At 34.9% G+C, this 20,886-nt stretch overlaps 2 protein-coding genes and 1 pseudogene across 3 annotated transcripts; 2 read left to right on the top strand and 1 right to left on the bottom strand.

The window, feature by feature from the left end:
* Positions 1–2,464: 2,464 nt before the first annotated feature.
* On the top strand, positions 2,465–2,561 carry LOC145573282 (U6 spliceosomal RNA; annotated as a pseudogene).
* Positions 2,562–2,910: 349 nt separating this feature from the next.
* Positions 2,911–4,846, top strand: LOC145572318 (DNA topoisomerase 6 subunit A-like). 2 transcript variants are annotated; one of them, XM_081631306.1, is made up of 2 exons: positions 2,911–4,051; positions 4,523–4,846. In XM_081631306.1, exons 1-2 carry the CDS (start codon positions 2,958–2,960, stop codon positions 4,737–4,739), a joined length of 1,311 nt encoding a protein of 436 aa, XP_081487432.1. In that variant the 5' UTR covers positions 2,911–2,957; the 3' UTR covers positions 4,740–4,846. The 2 variants fall into 2 exon arrangements, with proteins under 2 accessions (XP_081487432.1, XP_081487431.1); XM_081631305.1 differs by having other exon boundaries at positions 2,911–4,232; positions 4,551–4,846.
* A 97-nt stretch (positions 4,847–4,943) lies between these two features.
* On the bottom strand, positions 4,944–18,888 carry LOC145570491 (pentatricopeptide repeat-containing protein At5g02830, chloroplastic-like). Its single transcript, XM_081629603.1, has 12 exons — positions 18,225–18,888; positions 16,975–17,062; positions 15,801–16,005; positions 14,317–14,424; positions 13,473–13,637; positions 12,692–13,285; positions 12,091–12,156; positions 11,935–12,015; positions 11,644–11,741; positions 6,967–7,174; positions 5,786–5,846; positions 4,944–5,562 (listed from the first exon to the last, which is right to left on the bottom strand). Exons 1-12 carry the CDS (start codon positions 18,820–18,822, stop codon positions 5,228–5,230), a joined length of 2,607 nt encoding a protein of 868 aa, XP_081485729.1. The 5' UTR covers positions 18,823–18,888; the 3' UTR covers positions 4,944–5,227.
* Between the last annotated feature and the right edge of the window lie 1,998 nt (positions 18,889–20,886).

Genomic DNA, 20,886 nt, shown 5'->3' with positions numbered 1-20,886 from the left:
CCTATTTATAGAGGGGTAAAAACGAGGGCATTCCCGTAATTTCCCAGAAGGTGAACGGTTAAAAATCATTCACCAATTCCAGAGTGACATGTGTCACAAGTGCCACGTGGAACGCAACGTCACCCTTGCGAGAGGCAAATGATTTGGGTAAAAATACCCCTACTAAGTGGCCCAATCAGAATCCGAGAAGATCTCCCATAAGAAAAAACACCTGATCTCGGAATCCGAGAAGATCTCACTTTACCTTTTCCGCACCGTTTTACATTCTCCAAACACGTTCTAACTTGATTGTCTGAGGCGAAGCTCCAACCACTTGGAGTCTACGTTGTTTCACAGTTACAGGCACCGAAATTCAGTCTTGGTGACGTAACTTTCTCGAGGACACAGAAAACCCTGAAATAGACCGTATGTACTTCAACCTCTCGATCTGATTTTGTATCATGGTCTGAATGGACCTATATTTCTAGACGTTTGTCCTTAGGAGCCCAATCTCTTGAGAAACAATCTGATAGGTACTCTCCCCCCAAACGGTGCCAAATGTTTCGGGTTTTTTTTCAAGATCTCCTGCGGGACAGTTACTTCACCAAGACTGGTTACTCTTCGGCAGTTCCAGCAAACAAATAGAAGCTCTGGGGGTTCGGAGTTCCGCCTTCGTCTATCAAGTTAGAAACAGTCGAAGTAAGGTAAATGTGCGGAAAGTAAAAGTATTTTCTCGGATTCCGAGATCAGGTGTTTTCTTTGTTGTAAGAGAATTGATTTTGATGTAATTAATGAACGCAAACTCAAAATGGGATAAAATTCCCTATTTATAGGATCATTCGAAAACGCATCCTTTTGTAGGTAGGTTATTCAGTCCTAAGTTAGTGGGCTGTGCCGTTTTGAAGGCGCCTCGAGAAATGGGCCTTGAAGGCCATAACTTCGCTATCTGCCTGCCACGTGCCATGTCCTGGTAGGTCCATTTTGGACAGTCCATAAGGTGACACGTGTCACGCTCTTATAGGCCCACCGTCCACGTGGCTGGGGTAAAAATAATCAAATCAACAGTTGCAGTGTATGTAGTGTGTATTGTGTTTATACGCGTCGTTTAGAGTGTTTGTATGCGTCGTTTAAAGGGGGTGTAGGTATAGGTAAGGGTGGGCAAAAAAACCATATCCGTTAACCGGTATAACCGGCTCGTTGAATCGGTTAATTTACCGAACCGTTTAAATTAAACGATTACGGTTAACGGTTAACGGTTAACGGTTACTGTTACGGTTACAATTTTAAGCAAACGGTTAACCGATGATTAACCGTTAAAATAAATATATATTGTTTTATTTAATTTTTGTAGGAAAAATATATTATGATGCAATTTGATCTTCTAGGTTTCTTTTTTTTGCCAATCCCATGGTCTCAATTTGAAGATGATAATTTAATGTGTGTAATATCATTAGATTGTATGTCTTCTTATCCTTTTAACAAAACTTAGTAATTAAAACTTTGTAAAGTATTTGGTTTATTGATTTGTTTTCTTAATTGGAATATAAATTTTATTGTTTGTATTAAAATATTTAAAATTTATTAAACGAGTAGCAGTTAACCTGTAATCGTACCGCTAAAGAACGGTTAATCGATCCTTAACGGTACGGTTACAGTTCGCATTTTTAAGTAACCGACATAACGATTAAACGTACCATTAAGGCTAAATGGTATGGTTAACCTATTGTGCCCAATCCTAGGTATGGGTGGCTAGTAAATATATATACAGTATTACGTATGTAAGCAACTTGAACACACAATAAATTGTTATGGTCAAAATTAAGGCAATACGCAACGTTAGATGCATCCAGCAACGGTGACCCAGATAGATGACCCTCAACTGAATCAGTGAAGAATAAGGAAGCATTGATAATTCATAATTTGATTCTTTTTATTTCTAAGGAGAGTTGTTTACTCTTCATCTAGCTCAAACAACCGTCCGAATAAGCTACAATGCAAAAGATAGAGCCAAGACTCGGTCAAGTAACCACCTTCCTATTTTGTAGGGAGATGGATTATTTAGGGTTTATTACTAATAGCTTTAGTTATAAATAGCTAAGCAATTGTATTCTGTAGCTACACAATTCTCACACATTCTACATTCTTTCATACGCTCTTAATTTTATTGTACTCAAATTATTCATAGTGAATCGGTGGTATTGCTCCCACCCGTACTTTTTCCCACAAATTTGGGTTTTCTGCGTCATCAAAATAGTTTGTCCTTTACTTATTTTTATCTTTCGTATTTCATAAATTACACCTTTTATTCTAGTCGTCAATCATCCCAGCCTTATGTCGCCCTTCGGCGAAATTTGGCATAAACAACAATCTAGTTTGCAATGTTCTCCTGTTCTCTAGTCTCTCACACTAAACCGAGGAATTTTCTACTTAATAACACATGTTGGTATTAAATTATACTTTGGATTATTATGATACCAAAGTATTCGTTTCTTCAGAGACATCTGATAAAATTGGAACGATACAGAAAAGAGTAGCATGGCCCCTGCACAAGGATCACACGCACAAATGATACCAAAATATTTAGTAGTACCAACAAATCCAAAAATATTTTATTGGCATCAACATATTATTTGTTGGTATTTAAATGATATTATTTAAATACAAGTTAGGGCCTATTATCTTTTATTTATTTTCAATTCAGTCCTTAATTTCCTCCTCTCGTAAAATATTCAGTTCAGTTTAGTTCAGTTCCAATAAGTTCAGTTCAGTTCAGTTCAGCCAATCAGAACAGGCACTTAATACCAACACCAATTTTTAAATGAGCTGGACTGCTGGACCCACAAGCAAATTTTTTTTTTTTAAGTCGCATAGAATTTTCCCATTGAACCCTTGTTTGTTTTTTTGTTCAACATCCTGAAAGAATATCTCACTTCCCGCCACACTCTCACACACTCCTCTCCATCTCAAACTGAATCACCATGGGAGAAGAGAAGAAGAACAACAAGCGCCGCCGTCCCGACACCGACGATTCTCTCTCCACCATCAAAACTCCTCATCTTTCTCACAAATCCGTCCCTTTCCAAAAACGCCTTAAACCCGACACCACAATCCTCGAATCCCTCAAACAACTCGCTTACTCCATCAAAAACCCTCCTCCTTCCTCCTCTAAAAAACCCATTACTCTAGCCGACGTCTCTGCTTCTCTCTCCTCCTCCTGCCGTGAAGTTACCGACCTTTCTCTCCTCGTTCAGTCAGAAATCGAAACCCTTGTTTTATCCCTCACTAAATCTATTCTCGCCGGAAATGGTTTCTCCTTCAGTGTACCCTCTCGTGCTTCATCCAACCATCTTTATATTCCTGAGCTAGACCGTATTGTTCTTAAAGACAAGTCCTCTTCTCGCCCCTTTGCCGCGGTTGGATCTGTCCGTAAAGCTACCGTGACTGCCCGGATTTTGTCGCTCATTCACCAGCTTTGTCTCCGTAGCATTCATGTTACGAAGCGTGATTTGTTTTACACTGATGTGAAATTATTCCAGGATCAATCTCAGAGCGATGCTGTTTTGGATGATGTTTCTTGTCTTCTGGGGTGTACTCGGTCGAGCTTGAATGTGGTTGCTTCTGAGAAGGGGATTGTTGTGGGTAGGCTTGTGTTTAGTGATAATGGAGATATGATTGATTGTACGAAAATGGGTGTTGGTGGGAAAGCGATTCCGCCTAATATTGATCGTGTGGGGGATATTCAGAGTGATGCATTGTTTGTTCTTTTGGTTGAGAAAGATGCCGCGTTTATGAGGTTGGCTGAAGATCGGTTTTACAATCGATTTCCATGTATCATCATTACTGCAAAAGGGCAGCCGGATGTTGCCACTAGGTTGTTTTTAAGGAAGTTGAAGCTTGAGTTGAATTTGCCTGTGTTAGCTTTGGTGGATAGTGATCCATATGGGTTGAAGATCTTATCGGTTTATGGGTGTGGCTCAAAGAATATGTCGTACGATAGCGCAAATTTGACTACACCGGATATCAAATGGCTGGGTATTAGGCCAAGTGATTTGGACAAGTATAAGATTCCAGATACATATTTAAACTATAAAGATCCACTTGAATTCGCCCAAGAACAGCCTGAAAATATGCCAGGGTCGTCCTCAACCAGAAATGCAACAACATTTACCGTAACTTTTGGGCAGTATAATTCTGATAATTTTAGTAGATTGATAGCTTCAAGAGGGGAGATTCACGATAGACAAGTTCATGAGGTATTAAAAAACGACTTGGTTGAGCATTTATGGGCAAGGTCAAGGAGCTCGGTTGAAAATTAGCATTTAAGTAATTTTAAATTATGTGTGTTATTTTCGTTGCTTATTTTCATCCGTGTATTTCACATTTTTAATTTATGTCTTTTAATTCATGTATTTCGTATTTTACTAATTTTTTATATTAATGTGAAAATGTATTAGTTGACGTATTTTTATTAAATTAATAATAATAATAATAATAATAATAATAATAATAATAATAAACCTATTTTACAAACTAAAATAATAATTAAGTGTAGGTTGCCAATGACCGAGCAGGATATTAAAACGGGCAAGGACTTGCTGGAGGAAGATTTTGTGAAGAAGAATCCTGGTTGGGTTCAAGAGTTGGAGTTGATGGTTAAGACCAAACAGAAGGCTGAAATTCAGGCTCTCAGCTCTTTTGGGTTTCAGTACTTATCTGAAGTTTATTTGCCCCTCAAGTTGCAGCAGCGAGATTGGCTCTAATTCGATCTGTTTTATATTGGTATTGAAGAGTGTCAATACTTGTATGCATACAGGTGATGTGCATTGGCAGCGCGTATTATGTATCTGAGATTTTGCTAACAAGATGTATCTGAAATCTTTTTTACTTGTCATATATTTCTGAGTTCCAAGAGTCCTGTTATATTAGTTTGTTGTATGAAATCATTTTTTGCATGTCCAATATTTCTTAGTTTGTTCTTGGTTATGACGATTAAGATGCATAGTTGCATACACAGAGTGTGTCATGGACGTAGGGGTGTGTATTGCTCAAAGCATCCACAAGTGTGACAGAATTTGCTCGTATTAATGAAATAAAAACAGTAAGAAATTTATTTCACCATTTCTATTTATTGAAATTTCTGTATTCATACAAGGCTCAGCTTTTGGATTTACATAGCTATATAGCTGTATGAGATATTTCGTATAAAAATGTTAGATTTATTACAGTATGAAATAATGTACATGTACAATTAATGTCTAGAGCCAGCATCCGACCTTCTTTGTAACCAATGGTTCAAAGATTTCCTTGGGACCAATAGCCTTTGCAGTACTGCAGGTCGTCGAGCTGAAGTGTCGAGACTATTAGGCAAATCACTCATTTTAGGAGCATCTCTCGAGTTTGAACCTAAATTGGAAGCACCTTCTTTATCTGGGGTTCTGTCAACTGTCACACCTGGATCTTCTGCAATGACTTCAAGCCCGAGTTCCTTCTTCAAAAGATTTTCTATTGCATCTCTGACCATACACCGTAGGCCTACTTTTGTGATTCCTATTATAACTGTTAGATCATCTTTTACAGAACATCCTGCAATGAAATAAGAAGTTCAACACTATTGGATAACAATATTGCTGTTTATGGGATAACAAAAAATCGAAAGGAAATAAAAAGGCATATGATGTATATTAAAGAACAGCTAATTCAACTTAGCTGTCTATGCTGTACTAAAATGCTTTTCTAGTTTGGCAATTTCCTCCTCACCCCCCCCCCCAGCACACACAGTCATTGTACTTCAATTTCGTTTCCATACCTGATTTATAATTTTCTTTAATCATACGTAAAGCTGCTAGAACTACAAGCCGAGCTTCTACCTGCACAATAAGTGGAAAACATTCAATGAAGAAAAAGGCAGAGAGCTGAAGGCTTGAAACTGCACTCATATCAAATTACAACTCAGTGGAGTCTGTAAAGTGGTAGATAAGTTATAAAACTTTCAACATTACAAATATGCCATGATTAGGAGAGTCTTCAATCAAGACTAAACAACAATATTCAACAGATTGACCTTTTGACAAAATTGCTATGCTTAGTGTGTGACTCGGATTTTGTTAAAAATAAAGCTAAATAAACTCAACTATCCTGTCTTTTGCTATGGGCTCAACTTTGAAGCTCCAGACAAGCACTCTAAATAATATGTTTGCTATGCAGATTCAATGGTGTATTAGGTAGTCAGAATTGCGCACATCAATTCTATGAGGCAACTTTGGGGAACCTAAACCATCTCCTGTTTTCTCTATAGTCTATAAACTATGCCTACTTGCCTTATCAAGCCAAGGAAAATCAGAAAAGATTTGCTGCTTTGATGCCACTGTCTTGATTACTTTGAATGTGAAAATCTTAATTAATAGCCAATTTGTTTAACTCAGGCACAACATCAGATCAATGTCTCATTAGAGAAAAGAAAAAAAAAAATCCAAATTTCTAATGGTGGTACATGAAGATGGAAATAAAGTTTAATAAATTGATTAGCATTAGTTATAATTTGCTTTTTCATCTATTTTTATTAAAGCAATGCAGAAGACAAGAGGCGGGATCTCAAGTCCCAAAAATTTGTATCTCTTCACTACAAAATGAAATGTTGCTTGTAATGAGCTATTAATACTGAGTAGTAAACTGAGAACCCAGTCAAAAAGCAAAGCTTCAAATTAATAGTACTTCAAATATATATTCAATGAGAAGATAATACCTCAGTCAATCTTATGCTACCAATAACAGAATTAGAATAACTATATCTTGAGATTCAATACCAAACAATGGACTCAACTGAAGTTATACAGATTTTGTGTTTTCGCTGAAGTAATTACATTGATATACAACATAAATATTAAAATAAAATTATTTAATTGGTTATTTAAGAGAAAAAAATAAATATAAGTGAATATTTATATTTTAGTAATTCTTTTTTTTTTTAGGTTACACCATTAAACATACCTTTGTCAGCCCCTGAATATCAACTGCAAGACTTTTAACTGTGTTCTTCCGTAAATGGGTTGCTACCCTTTCAAGAATCTGACTTCGCATTTCCCCTAGGTCAGCTTTGTTGCGTGAATATGAAAGTCCTTGCTGATTATTCCCTTGAATTACTCCTTCACACCATTCTTCAATCAGTAGTTTAAGATAGTAGTCATTGGATTTGTAGCTGATAGATAAAGTAATGGAAAGTCAAGAAGAATGTGAGAAAATATTATTTCATCAGAGCATGATATGCTGTGGAAGCATATATCCATAAATATATCAAGACTTTGACTGAGTCCAACATTCAAAACATTCAACATGCATGTGTATAAATCTTCTGAACAGTATCATGCATGATATGATGATTGATACAATATCACCAGCTATAACACATAGCTGAACTGCAGGAAGCTGAAAGGCAGCAAAGCAAGATATTAAATGATTCAGGCCCCATAACACTGCTCCCCAGCAATTTTTAAGTCAAAATAATATGAACTGACAAGTTCACATGAGGCATAATGACTCTAGCAGTTATTTGTCTTCTAAACAATAAATCAATTAATCAAAGCCTTAATCCCATAAGTGGGGTCGGCTACATGAACCAAATTTGATTATCTAGTGTGGTCATCCACAAAAATCTTCCTCCATCCCTTACGATCCAATACATCATCATCATGCAACTCCATATACTTCATATCCTTCCTAACTCCTTCCAACCAAGTCATTTTCGGTCTCCCTCTCCCTCGTTTAACCCCTCCATAGTCCCACTCTTCCACTCTTCGTACCGGTTACATGCCCAAACCAAAGCAGACGATTTTCCCTTAGTTTGCACTCCTACATTCTTGTGAATAACCTCAATTCTGATTCTATCTCTTAGATCGTATATGTTGTTTATGTTAAGCTTGGTGGATACTTACAAATATTTTATAAAATAATATAAGGTTCCGTTTAGTATGGCAAAAAACATTTTCAATGAAAACGGATTTTTCATGAAAAACCACAATTACAATGTAATTTTCCTTCGTTTGTATCCTTACAAGAAAAGTTACACAAAAATTGAAAATGGGAGTGAAAAGGTGAGGATGGATGAGGGGAAAAAAAGGAGGTTAGGAGGGAGGAAAATGTGACATCCCTTCTTTTGTAAATGAAAATGCTTTCCACTTAAGGCTAATTTTCCACAATTAGAAACTTGTTTCCCACCCCTTCACTAAACATAGGAAAATGAAGGAAAATCATTTTCCATGAAAACATTTTATATCAAACCAAACACTCCAAATAAACTTATAGTGCTAATTGTGCATACATGATATATTTTACTTCCTTTTTTTTTTTTTTTTTTTTTGAATGGGAAGTGATATAGTTAACTTAAATATAACTATATGATTTTTATATGGAAAATTTGTCACAAACCCCCTAATTTTTTTTTTTTTGTTAAAACATATCGTATTTCAAAGTTTTTTTTTGTCAAAAGCCACTTTTACCTGAAATATGGTCAATGACACATTATTCTGGCATTGACCCCTACATCACTACCACACCACCTCCACCTGCATCATCATTGCCGCCCTACCACTCATCCTAACGATCTAACCACTCTCCCAAACCAAAAATCACCCCTCACCATCCCAAAACCCTACCCTAACCTCTCGAAAATCACCCACACAACCTGAAATCACCCCTCATTGGCCTAAAACCTACCCTAGCCAGTCGGAAACCACCCCTCTCACCGCAAGGAGTCCACCATACAACCTCCTCTTTTCCCCCACCGTCGAAACCTTCTTCCCTCTCCTTGCATCTTTTCGGTAGTGGATGGGGAAGGGATGGCTAAGGGTTTTGGGGGTGGGAGGAGGGCGGTTGTGGGTTTTGCAAGGAGGGGGAAAGGGTCTCTAGGGTTTCGAGGGGAAGGGGGAAAGAGTCTTTAGGGTTTGGGGGAAGGGGGAGGGTTTTCTGAGGTTTGCTGGGTGGTTAAGGCAAAGGGGAGAGGCAGCAAGGGTGAAGGGAGAGACAGTTGTGTCTTCAGAGGGAGGGGAAGGGTGACAAGGTGATAGGTGGGTGGCGAGATGGGGTTTTGGGCTGGTGAGGGGTGATTTCAGGTTCTAAGGGTGGTTAGGGCTGGTGATAGGACTGAAAAGCTAGTGCATATGATGGTGGTGGGTGGCCGAGTAAGGGTCAACACCGGAATAGTGGTTCAATGACCATATTCCGGGTAAAGGTGGCTTTTCACAAAATAATTTTGAAAGTAGGGCTATTCGGACAAAAGAAAAAATTATAAGGTGGTTTTTAACAGAATTTGTGTTTTATAAGGTGGTTTTGACAAATTTTTCGTTTTGTATATATTTTTGTTATAATTTCTTAGTTTTACAATGCTTATATAATTATCTTTACTACATAAGCATCAATAATAATTTGCTTATAAATAGGTTATTAGAAAAGAATAAATAATATTGTAAAAAGGAGACAATAAATAAAGGATGATCTTCCATAATTTAATACTCCTTGAGGAAATTCCTTTGAATGCCAAGATATTCTCTGAATCGTTCAAAACTTGCATTCGGAAGTGCTTTTGCAAATACATCAGCAATTTATTCTTCGGAAGTAAAAAGAACTAAGCTGAACTTTGTGCACTTTAAACTTCACGCACGTAGTGAAATTTTATTTTAATATGTTCTGTTTTTTTTTTATGAGTATCAAATTCTTCGCAATAGCGATAGCATATTTACTATCACAATATATCTTTGTGGGTTGTTTTTGAACTTCTCCCATTTTTGTTAAAATACTTCTTAGCCAGATTGTCTGATTTGCTGATGCACATGCTGTAATATATTCTGCTTTTGTAGTTGATTGAGCCACAATATCTTGCTTTTGACTTATCCAAGAAAATACACCATTTCTAAGTGAAAACATGTATCCCGATGTATTTTTCATGTCATTGATAGATATAGATCCAGCTCAATCACTCTCAGAATATCCAGCAAGTTCCAAATTTTTACTAGTCGTGTACCATATTATGTAATATGAGGTTCCTTTTAGATGACAAAGAACTTTTTTAATTGCTTGTAGGTGTATTTGGCTTGGTTTCAGCATAAATCTTGCTAACATGCTCCAATGTACATGGTACATGATGTTAGAACAAATTTAGAGTAATTAAACAAGGAAGACCACATATTTCTTCTAAGTACATATTACAGCTGCTTTCATAATAGTTTATTATCAACACTCTACAAAACAACAAGGTTAACACAATATAACTATTGGGGTACAAAGAAAACACAATTGATTTTGGTTGTTTATCAAAATCAATCAACAAGAAGTTTGTGAACAAGTGTTTGTAAAAACCAAGAAAATAATCTAGAAAATTTTCTCTCAAAGGAAGCAATTTTAACGATGTTTAATTCTTTATCATCTATCATGTATGTCAAATAAACTCAAGTTTATAGAGTTTATATGAAGAGCGGTTAACATCCAACAGATATGTCCGTTCACAAATCAATTTGTTTAAAAACTGCTAAAAGTCGTCACTTTTGAACTTCGACTGTGCTCGACAGACCGAGCAAAGCCACCCAGTCGGGGGCCCAACATCGCAGTAAAATTTGAGATTTTCAGCGAAACTTGACTCATGCTCACCCTACCGATCAGAAAGGGCGAAGCACAAATCAGTCGATTTTTTTCATGTATTGTCACTTTTGTACATCTTGCTTTGCAATGCCTCTAAGTATAATCATTTTATTATTCCTTCCAAACTCCTTGTATTGTAAAAAGACTAAAAACCTCATATATGAACCCATAAGCACATTCATCTATTAATGTTCTAACATATTATATGTGGTTTATAGCATTTAGCATCTTCTGAATCATCTTCTTTGCTCAACTTTTCATTTTAAGCTATAAGAGAGGATATTGATTTGCTATTTTCCATATTAAAACTTTTTTTAAGATGTTTTGTCTTTTGTACATATATTTCTTTTGACTTATGAAGATCCCTTATACAAAGAAGGATTCATCTTTTCTCAATTTGGATCATTCTTCGACAATTTCATCCCATATTCCATTGGAGAATCGTATTGAATTTACAATACTAAAATATATGCTTGTTGTAATTAAAATTTCACTATGACATTGTACAACTTCAATGTTTCATTAATCGGGGTTTTATTAAAGTTGGGTTTAAAATGAGAAGACATCTCATTAAATTATTCTTGTTAGTTTTTCCAATAAGTAATTAATGAGATCCTAAAATGAGGTGAAGAAAACATAGATTAAATGTGTTGCAGATGAGTTAGATAGTTATACTATTCATTTGACCTCAAGTTCTAGTGACACAAATTTCACATCTTGACAAGTGTATAGAGACTTAATGTAACACTTCATTTGGGCCAAAAGCAATAAATTTATCTATAAAATGCCCAAGTCTACATACTAGGCACATTATATTTTCAGCACTAGCAGAGATGGTTACAATGTCCTAAATTCCCGATGGATATCAAGGGTGAGGGAAATAAAGGCAATAGTTTATAGGAGAGAAGTGAAGGGGAAAAAAAATACAAAGGAATCCCTGTAGTGTAAGAAAGGCACTACAATTAACAAGTTTGCATCAGGACTTAATACCTGAAATTGAGAGCTAATATTTGAGACACAAGGAATCTTTGAACTTACCCAGCTTTCCGCATATCTTGATATATAGCTAGGCATTGTTGAACTTCTTGTAGGGAGCCATATTTGGTACGAGCTCTCAGCAGAGTATTATATGTTACCTGAAATAACCAGACTTTCAATCATCATCGCATATTGGGACTTGGGAGTATATAGTAAAATGCAGTTACTGCGCAAGTGAGAGATATACACAAAATACGCTTGCCACGCCACCAAAAATAGACTAGTAGAACAGTAGAATAGCTTGAAGAATCCAGTCAATACAGATACTTGTACTTCACAGCTCATACTTACCAAATTTGGTTTAATGCGGTTCATTTTCATTTCTGAGAATAATGAAAATGCCATATTCAGGTTTTTACATTCCACACAAACCTACATTAGAGGCCAAACATATTAATAACAAGAATTAACCTCATTCTGATAATATTCAAGATGACGGAAGCAAACCTTTATAGCAGTTGTATAAGCAACAACATCAGGCCTAATTCCTGAGTCGACCATGGATTTCATAATCTGCAGGGGTACAGGAAAGATATAAAGAATTTAAAGTTCATTGATAGAATAGGAATGATTTTCAAGATAAGAAACAAACAAGTATGGTACTTCTTAAGGTGGAAATTGACATATAATTAAAGACAAAATTAAGTGTTTGTGTAACTGGAATATGTATTACAATTAAGCAATGAAATTATAAAACCCTCTTGTCTTGCATCTTAAGCTTGCTCATCTTCAAAAGTAAGGATAGCCATTGATCCATATAAGAAATTAAACTTATACTTGAAATTTTGAAGGCCAGACCAATCAATCAATCAATCAAAGCCTTAATCCCAAAAGTGGGGTCGGCTAACATGAACCAAATTTGATTATTCCGTGTAGGCCAGACCAAACTACAATAATTAGTCCATACTGTAAATTTATACATAAATCAAGACAAAGTAATCACTATCCTGCATGATATGTTGGAAAAAGCCAAAAAAGTACTTTCTTCAGCTTATGCAACTCTAATTTATAATAGCCCCATTAAAACCAACAAAAGATCATTATTTACCTGTAAGGCACCCGCTACATTTCCTGCTCTACCACAAATATTAATTAAAATTGTATAGCTGATGTGATTCGGAGTAAGACCCATTAATTTCATCTCATCAATTAAAGATTTTGCCCGGTAGAAGTCATTACCACAAGCCTTCAAAAGTATATTGTATGTTGCAGTCGTTGGACTAAATGGAATACTCTTAGAAAAGCTCAAATTATGTGATGCAGTCATAATGTACGGTGTATTTATGGTTGAATTTTCATCTGTTCGCAGAACATTTGAAGTTTTATATTCATTGGTAATAAGATCTTCACTAAAGTTTTCTGGAGATCCACTACTCTTCCAGGCATAGAAAAGACGAAATGCTCGGTCATACTGACATCCCTCCACACAGGCATGAAGAAGTGTGTTGAAACACTGTGAATTAGGCTGACAACCAGCCATAAGCATCTCTTCAAAAAGCTGAGTTGCCTGGTCGACAAGACCACCATTAGCACATGCACTGATCAACGAAGACCATGTAACTGTATTGGGAGTAACACCAGCAGATAGCATATCTTCTTTGATTTTGATAGCCATTTGCCACAATTTTGCATCTGCAAATACCTGGAAATTTTATGCACTTGTTGAAATAAGCTATGCAAATGAAACAATCTAATTGCATATTTCACCCACAAATTACACAGAGAGATGCATAGGGCAATATGCAATAATGTGACTAAACTGAAGCATCAAGGGACAGCCAGAGAAGCCTGGCAAAAAAAGAATACCCAGTAAACATGGAAGGATATACCTTGATAATAGTGCTGTAAGTAAAAACATCTATTTTAATTGCTCCAGTTGATTCCAAATGCAATACCTCCCTGTATATGTCCTGAGCCAAGTCAACTCTTCCTGACAGACAGCAGGCCTTCAGAAGTATGTTGTAAGATGTCATATCTGCCTCAACACCCATACTCTGAAAGGACAAATAAAATATGAGACTGAAAAACTGTTAATTATACAAGTCAAGACATATTTATAAATGATTCTCAAATTTAACTCTGCTGGTTATACCACATACATAATACAAATTAGGAAATCTGGATAAGTATTTAGGATGAGAAGTTAAAATTCTTTTTAACAATCGTAGCAGCACGTGTTTTGAACAAAGAATAAAAACAGTATGCAATAATTTTCGGTGGTTGCAGCTTTTTAATAAAACAAGATACATTATGTGTATTGCACAGTTAATCTAAAAACCAAAAAGGACCATAGTTGTCTGAACCAATAAAAGATCACTTTTGTCCCTTTTCCTGTTGGTTACTTGACTGGGAGTAAAGCTAAATACATTCAGACTTTCCAAAATCCACTAAGGTCACCAGAACATACAATTGGTTATTTCCGTTGTTCTAAGATACAACATTTACCCACAACACCTTTGTTATACCACATTGACTGATTGTGTATAATCAAAATTAAAACAGTACATAGTTAGATGGACGTATGATATTATACTACAGCAGGCAAAGGGATAAAGAAGAAAGGAACAATTCTATTCCAAAAAAAGTTAGGTACATGTCTCTCTCTAGTGTTCCGCAAGCTATAGTATGTTACTACATAGAAATAGATGCTAGAAAGTTGAGACAGGACATTACTTGCATTTGCTTGTACACTTCCATTGTGTAAGTCAAGTCATGTGCATTCACATTCATGAGACTGTTGAAAACATAGATATTTGGGGTAACTTTCTGAGCCAGTAGATCCTGCAGTAATAACAGAAGCTTCAGAAAACAAGGACAACGTACACAATAAAATTGAAATAGAAAGTAGAATAAAGCGTGAAATGAGACAATACTCAAAAATTTTAGATGTTATAACTGATTCTTTTCAGACAAGAAGAGTTGGCCTATGCAGACAAAAATTTAAACTGTCCCTGCACAGGATATATCTAATACTTCCTCTGCTCCATATCGCTTGCAACATACCTTTTGGGAGTGCATTTTGAGGAATGGATTTGAGGGTGTAAACAATCAAATTAATCAAAATAATTTTAACACCTGTAAATTATTACCTTGTGCTTGTGTTTAAATTATATCGATTAATTTTGCTTGTTTAAACTCTCAAATATCTTTCTTAAAATGTGTGCCGAAAGGCATGTTGTGAGTAATATGGAAGTGCAGACATTGCATTTATATCAAGGAAGGGAATATCATAATATGGCAAGAGTGATTAAGGGTGTACATGGGATACTGTGCTCATCCTAGTACTATAATACTCCTTACATGTATTGAATTTTATTATCTAAACTGCTTGTTTCCTTTTAATGCTTTTTGTTTCATGTTTGCTTCCCATTTCAATTCCATTGTTTCCCTTCCATTCATAATACAGCTACTCCATTCCATAGAATCAAACAAATAAGCAAAATTCAGTTCCTTTTCATTCATTTTTCACTACCATTGACTAAATCAAAACAAAGGAATACCATTGAAAAGTCCCTTATTTGTTTTAGGGAAAATTGATATGAATTAATTATATAATTTTTTCCATTTTTTTTAGAAAATTGCGCCATTTGTTAGATCCTATTCCTTTTTATGTTGGGTCCCTTAGGTATGTTGCAAATTAGGTCTCTCCAAAGCATAGGATTTTTCCTTTATTACAACATCTATATTTTATTTGTAGATTTTTATCTAGCTATCGCCTATCGGTTTAATTTACATTTCTTCAGTTTAGAAACCTCTTAACAAATCGTATTTCAACACGCTCTAATAATGAATCCTCCTCAAACAACATTTGCAGTAGAATTACTAATTTTTTATTTCTCGGAAGTTGAGCAATAATTAATTTTAATTCATAGCTCATTGCTCAAAACAGGCATCACAAAGACTAGCAAATCTCAAAATAAAGTCAATTTCAAAACATGCATGTTGACACACCACATATTTCAGGTAGTAATTATATACCAATACTGGCATGAAACCGAAAAGCTACTGCAGAAGGCAAGTCAGCTTATCAGTCGATTAACCTTCACGCATTATACCCCAATCAAGTGTACAGGAAAGTTATATCAAAACAAAATAAACATTATTGACAAAAGGCACATTGTAGTGCTTTATCCTAACATAGCTGTCAAAGAAGCTACCTCATAGATCAACCTGGACTTGATGCAATCACCACATAAGCCACAAACATCGATTATAGTGCGGTAGACATACATGTTATGACCACTCAACTTCTGTTTCGAAGCTTCAAATACTTTTACAGCTGAAACCAGATCTGATCTCTTTCCAAATTCTTTAATCATGGTACAAAACAATATCTCTGCCTGTGGAAGGAGACAGGCATACCTGCCAAATTTGATTTTGACAATACCTGTTAAAGTGGACATATAATTTAATTGTGTATCTACAAATGTTGCTTTAAATCATATTCTACTTTTCAGGTGATAAGGTAAATTGGTCCACAAAAGATATAAAAAGCCAAGATAATAGAGCTTCATGAATTTCTACACATTATAAGGCCAAATAAAATAAAAAAAACCAATCAGACATCACAATCCCAAATCTGTAGACAAACATTTTTTGGATCATGACATGTGCTAAGGGAGCTAAATAGGAGACCAATGCCACTTTCACGATCACAAACTACACGACATATACAAATATAATGCAGCAGCTAGATTCTATAACGAAGCTAAGAAGATCCAGTGTGGCTAACCTTCAGCTGTGGATGATACACGCTAATAGGTCAGTCAGAAATTGGCTTTAGAACCATTTTGGACTATATAACAGAATGATTAGTAATTTGAAGTTTTGATCACTTTAAATGTAACATCTATGTCTCTCCTTCATACTATGTCATATACAAAATGAAGGCATGTGAATTTGAGCCAAGCTCTTGAGTTGTTGCTTGCACATAAATGGGGTTATAACAACCTAAATGAAAATCACTCCAATTCATCACTTTAATATTAACATCTAGATCTAGGCATCTTCCGTACTATGTCAATTACAAAAAGAAGGCATGTGATTTTGAGCCAAGCCCTTAAATTATGCTTGCTTTGAAACGGAATAATATCAGCTTAAATGATAATCAACTCTTAAGATCTCTACTACGAATGCAGCATTACATGAGAAACTTAACTTTCGAATAGGATATCACTGTATTGACAAAGTTTTTTAGTCAACACTCTTCATTGAGATGCATGACAGTAGAAGAAATTAACAAAAGAGCACAACAATAATTAATTTTGTCCCAAAAGACAATGTATGATATGACTTCCATAAGAATATATTAATGGAGAATCATAACAGTACCTTACGGCCAAGCTTGGGCTGCGCTTATCTATAGATATTTTTATCATTTCGCTGGGCTTTATCAAGTCTTTGATTGAAATTTGGAAACCTGGATGATTCAATGAAATGTCATAAAATAAAAGAAGTCAAACGATGAAACCCTTTTCATGATCACTCAAAGAGAACCAAACAATGACATTTCTAGGGTTTGGAAGTAACAACTTTTTGAGATACTCCTTCTATCCCACTACAATCACTATTTTAAAAGTTGTTTTGAGAAAAAACATGTGGTGTTATGAACTTGTCATCTTCCATGCTTTTATCTATATCTTCCAAAAAGGGAATTTGGGTGAACACAGTGGGACAAGCAATAAAGGAAAATGGGGCAAACCTTATGGGACGGAGGGAGTACTAGGCATTCAAGAACTAAGACAATAGAAACATCTTCAAGTGAACCAACAACCATATGCGAAATGCAATAAACCAGCATATAGTATAAATGAGAAGAAAAAAAGACAACAATGAACACAAAATCCAAATATGAGAAAATTACCCCCCTACCAAACAAGTATATGCATGTCATTTCTACGCCTCAACAAGCAATAATCAAGTCAGAGGTAATCACCCTTGAATCCTTGATGGAACTCACATGTGCTGCGGGTGTCTGTTGAGCATAGCCTTCTTAAAATCAATGTGGGACGCTCACATGTGTTATTTGGGAAGGCTGTGCTTCAACTCTCTTCCCAAATTTGAGGTCTTTTCTAACTTAGTCACATGTGATATTTCATGGGTGAGAGTGCATTTTCACAAAACTTCAATTCAATTTGTTTCGAAGTATGTTAAAGCCATAAAAGGTCCCAACCATGGGCCTGGCTCTAACATACCATGTTAGAATGAGGACTAGGTCGCACTAGAGAAAGAGAGTCCACCTCACAAGGCCAAACGAGGTTTCATCACACAACTATATCGATTACAAAGTGTTGGTATTTCAACGAGGGACATTCACATGTGTTCCTCTAGAAGACTAGATGAACAACTTGTCACATTTCTTTAAAATAAAGAGACATTGTATTATTGTTTCCAAACATAACTCTACTTAGACGATGCGGCAATTAAATTCAAACAAAGGAAATACTAAGTAAGTCACCATTAATAGATTAAAATCAAATTTCAAATTCTTAATAACAATGAAACAACTATTGGAAAAAAAAACTATCAATTTCATAGTGAATCCTTAAATAACAAAGAAACATGGTGTATAGCAAAATTACCAGCCAACATTTCCATTAATTCAACGGCTTCTAGTAGATATCCCTCTTTTACAACCTTGAAACACTCTTTTTTAAGCAACCCCATAGTAGACCCATCAAACATTTTCAAAAGGGTAACATTCAATTGAAGCAAATATCCCAACAATTCAATGACATCCTTAGTTCTCCCTTGTCTCAATCCCTTAATAACACCTGAAACCACAAGTTTAGAATTCAATTGTGTACCAAAAGACAAAGACCCAGTAGCATCAGAGCTCAAAACACGCTCCACAACCTTGACAAAATCATCGAACAACCCATCATCAACGAGCTTCGAAGCGATTTCGGCGTAATAAGTAAGATCATTTTTAGTAGAATTGAAGTTTGGTGAGTCAGAATGAGGGAAAGTAAGAGGTGTAGAGGTAGAAGATGAAGAAGAAGGTGGAGTTAGGGAGGTGGGTTTGGAGAGAGAAAAGAAGATAATGTTGTGGAGGGAGAAAATTGGAGTTTGTTTATGGCTAAAGAAATGGTGATGGTGGCGGTGGTGGTGGTGGTGGCGGTGGCGAGTTGAGGTAACAATGGAGGATGAAGAAGCTGTGATGATTACAAGATTCCTCATACTACAAATTTGGAGCACGGAAAGATGCTGAGAAAATCATGGAGCTCAGCCAAAAAAAAAACTTGGATGAGTTATCCGTACTGGCCTAGGGGTGCTAATTGAGTTGAGCAGCTTGCGAGCAACTCGTACTCGACTCGGTCAACGCTCGGTCAAAACTCGACTCGAGTTGGCTCGACTCGAATTCGACTCGACTCGAGATGTTAACGAGCACGAGTTGAGCAAGCTCTAACTCGACTCGATAATATAATATTAATATAGAATTTGCAAACAACAAGCTACTATCTTTAAACAAATTTGACACTTATTAAGCCTTAAATTATATCATAAAAAAAGAAAGAGTAAATTTTTAATAAAATCTATATATAATAAGGAAAACAATATTAATTGAACAAAAAATAAATAAAGGCATATAATAATAGAAGGACCAAAATTTTAACGAGCAGAATGTGAGCTGCTCGACTCGACTCGAAACTTTAACGAGCACGAGTCGAGCAGGTTTTATTTGCTCGAAACTTTAGCGAGCACGAGTTGAGCACATGTAAAAAGTTTTCGAGTTGAGTCGAGCACCCCTCAGCTCGTGATCGACTCGCTCGATAAGCACCCCTAACTAGGCCACGTTACGGATGAGGTCGTCCACTTTTATTCTATTTTTGCTGAAGTGTAATTATTTTTCTGAATTTATATTATTTTAATGAATTGAAATTAATTTTGCTATACTGAAATTATTTTTGCTGATTTTCTATTATATTTCTTCTTTATACTTACTAAATTTTTATTGAACTGAAATCATTTTTACTGAACTAAGGCCCCGTTCTTTAGAGCTGCTCTACTCCGCTTTGCTTTGCTCAAATCAAATCTGCTCTGCTCAAAAGAAATCTGCTCTGCTCTACTCTATTTTCAAATAATAATTAATAATAACAATAATAATAATTAATATTCAATAATAATAATTAATATTGTGTTGATGATAATAATTTATTATTTTGAATAATTATAATAATTATTAATATTAAAAATAAATTTAATAATTATTAATATTAATAATAATTAATATTTATTAATCATAATAATAATTAATAATAATAATTATCAATAATAATATTTAATAATTCAAACTATTAAGAATTCATATTTAATAATATTATTAATTAATAATTTCTAATAATTATAAAAATTCTTTCAAAAACATAAATAATAATAATAACAATTAATAAAAATTTCTTTTTATAAACATTTGATATTAGAATCACAATGTGTAGAAACATTTTATGTGGGTATTGATTGTTAGTTCATTGAGTTGAATTATTTTTCTAATCTTTCCATACAATTTAAGAATTAAAAAAAAAGAGGTTGTTTTCAAGTAGTACTTTGTATATCATTATTATTTTGAGGGTTAAAAATATATGATTAAGACAAATTTATAAGTAAAATCATTATTACTCATTAAATCATTTTATTCTAAAATTTTTGTGAAATAAATATAAGTAAACAGTTGTCTTTTATCTTTCTACTATTAACATATGTTAAATGTGGTACACATTTATTTATGTTTTCACTCACCTAAATCAATAGTATAATAATAATAATAATAATAATAATAATAACAACAACAACAACATTAATAATAATAACATTAATAATAGTATTAATAATAATGTTGAAATCTGCTCTGCTCGGCTCGGCTCTACTCTGCTCTGCTCTGCTATCCTGAAATTTAATCTTCTCTGCTGTACTGACCCCTGCTCTACTCTGCCCAGAAGCTTAAAAGAACATGGCCTAAACTTATATTTACTGAACAGAAGATATTATTTTTTTTAAGGTGAAGTGAACAAGGCCTAACAAAGACGATTGTTACTCCCTCCATATTTTATAACTTTTTGCGGTCGTATTTTATAACTTGCTCCATTTCATTTTTTGAAAACCTTTCACAATATTTTACGAATTTCTTCTCGAGAAAACCTTGTATGGACCTGGTCTACAATAAATTATTGTAGACCCAATATTTGACACTCTTAAATAATATAGTCACATTTCGGATGATATAATCAATATTTTAGATGATAT

Source organism: Chenopodium album, chromosome 12 (genome assembly GCF_948465745.1).
Source record: "Chenopodium album chromosome 12, dcCheAlbu1.1, whole genome shotgun sequence".
Taxonomy (NCBI): domain Eukaryota; kingdom Viridiplantae; phylum Streptophyta; class Magnoliopsida; order Caryophyllales; family Amaranthaceae; genus Chenopodium; species Chenopodium album.
The sequence above is the reverse complement of the archived record's forward strand: the minus strand, read 5'-3'. Positions and strand labels throughout refer to the sequence as shown.

What these genes read in the sequence shown, in the direction of transcription:
- LOC145570491 (XM_081629603.1), bottom strand. Translation starts at nt 18,822, where the DNA reads ATGAGGAATCTTGTAATCATCACAGCTTCTTCATCCTCCATTGTTACC. An exon ending in CTTATACAACTGCTATAAAG is followed by an intron (nt 12,016 to 12,090) that starts GTTTGCTTCCGT and finishes CCTCTAATGTAG; the next exon opens with GTTTGTGTGGAATGTAAAAA. An exon ending in ATATTCAGGGGCTGACAAAG is followed by an intron (nt 5,847 to 6,966) that starts GTATGTTTAATG and finishes CTTATTGTGCAG; the next exon opens with GTAGAAGCTCGGCTTGTAGT.
- LOC145572318 (XM_081631305.1), top strand. Translation starts at nt 2,958, where the DNA reads ATGGGAGAAGAGAAGAAGAACAACAAGCGCCGCCGTCCCGACACCGAC. An exon ending in ACGATAGACAAGTTCATGAG is followed by an intron (nt 4,233 to 4,550) that starts GTATTAAAAAAC and finishes ATGACCGAGCAG; the next exon opens with GATATTAAAACGGGCAAGGA.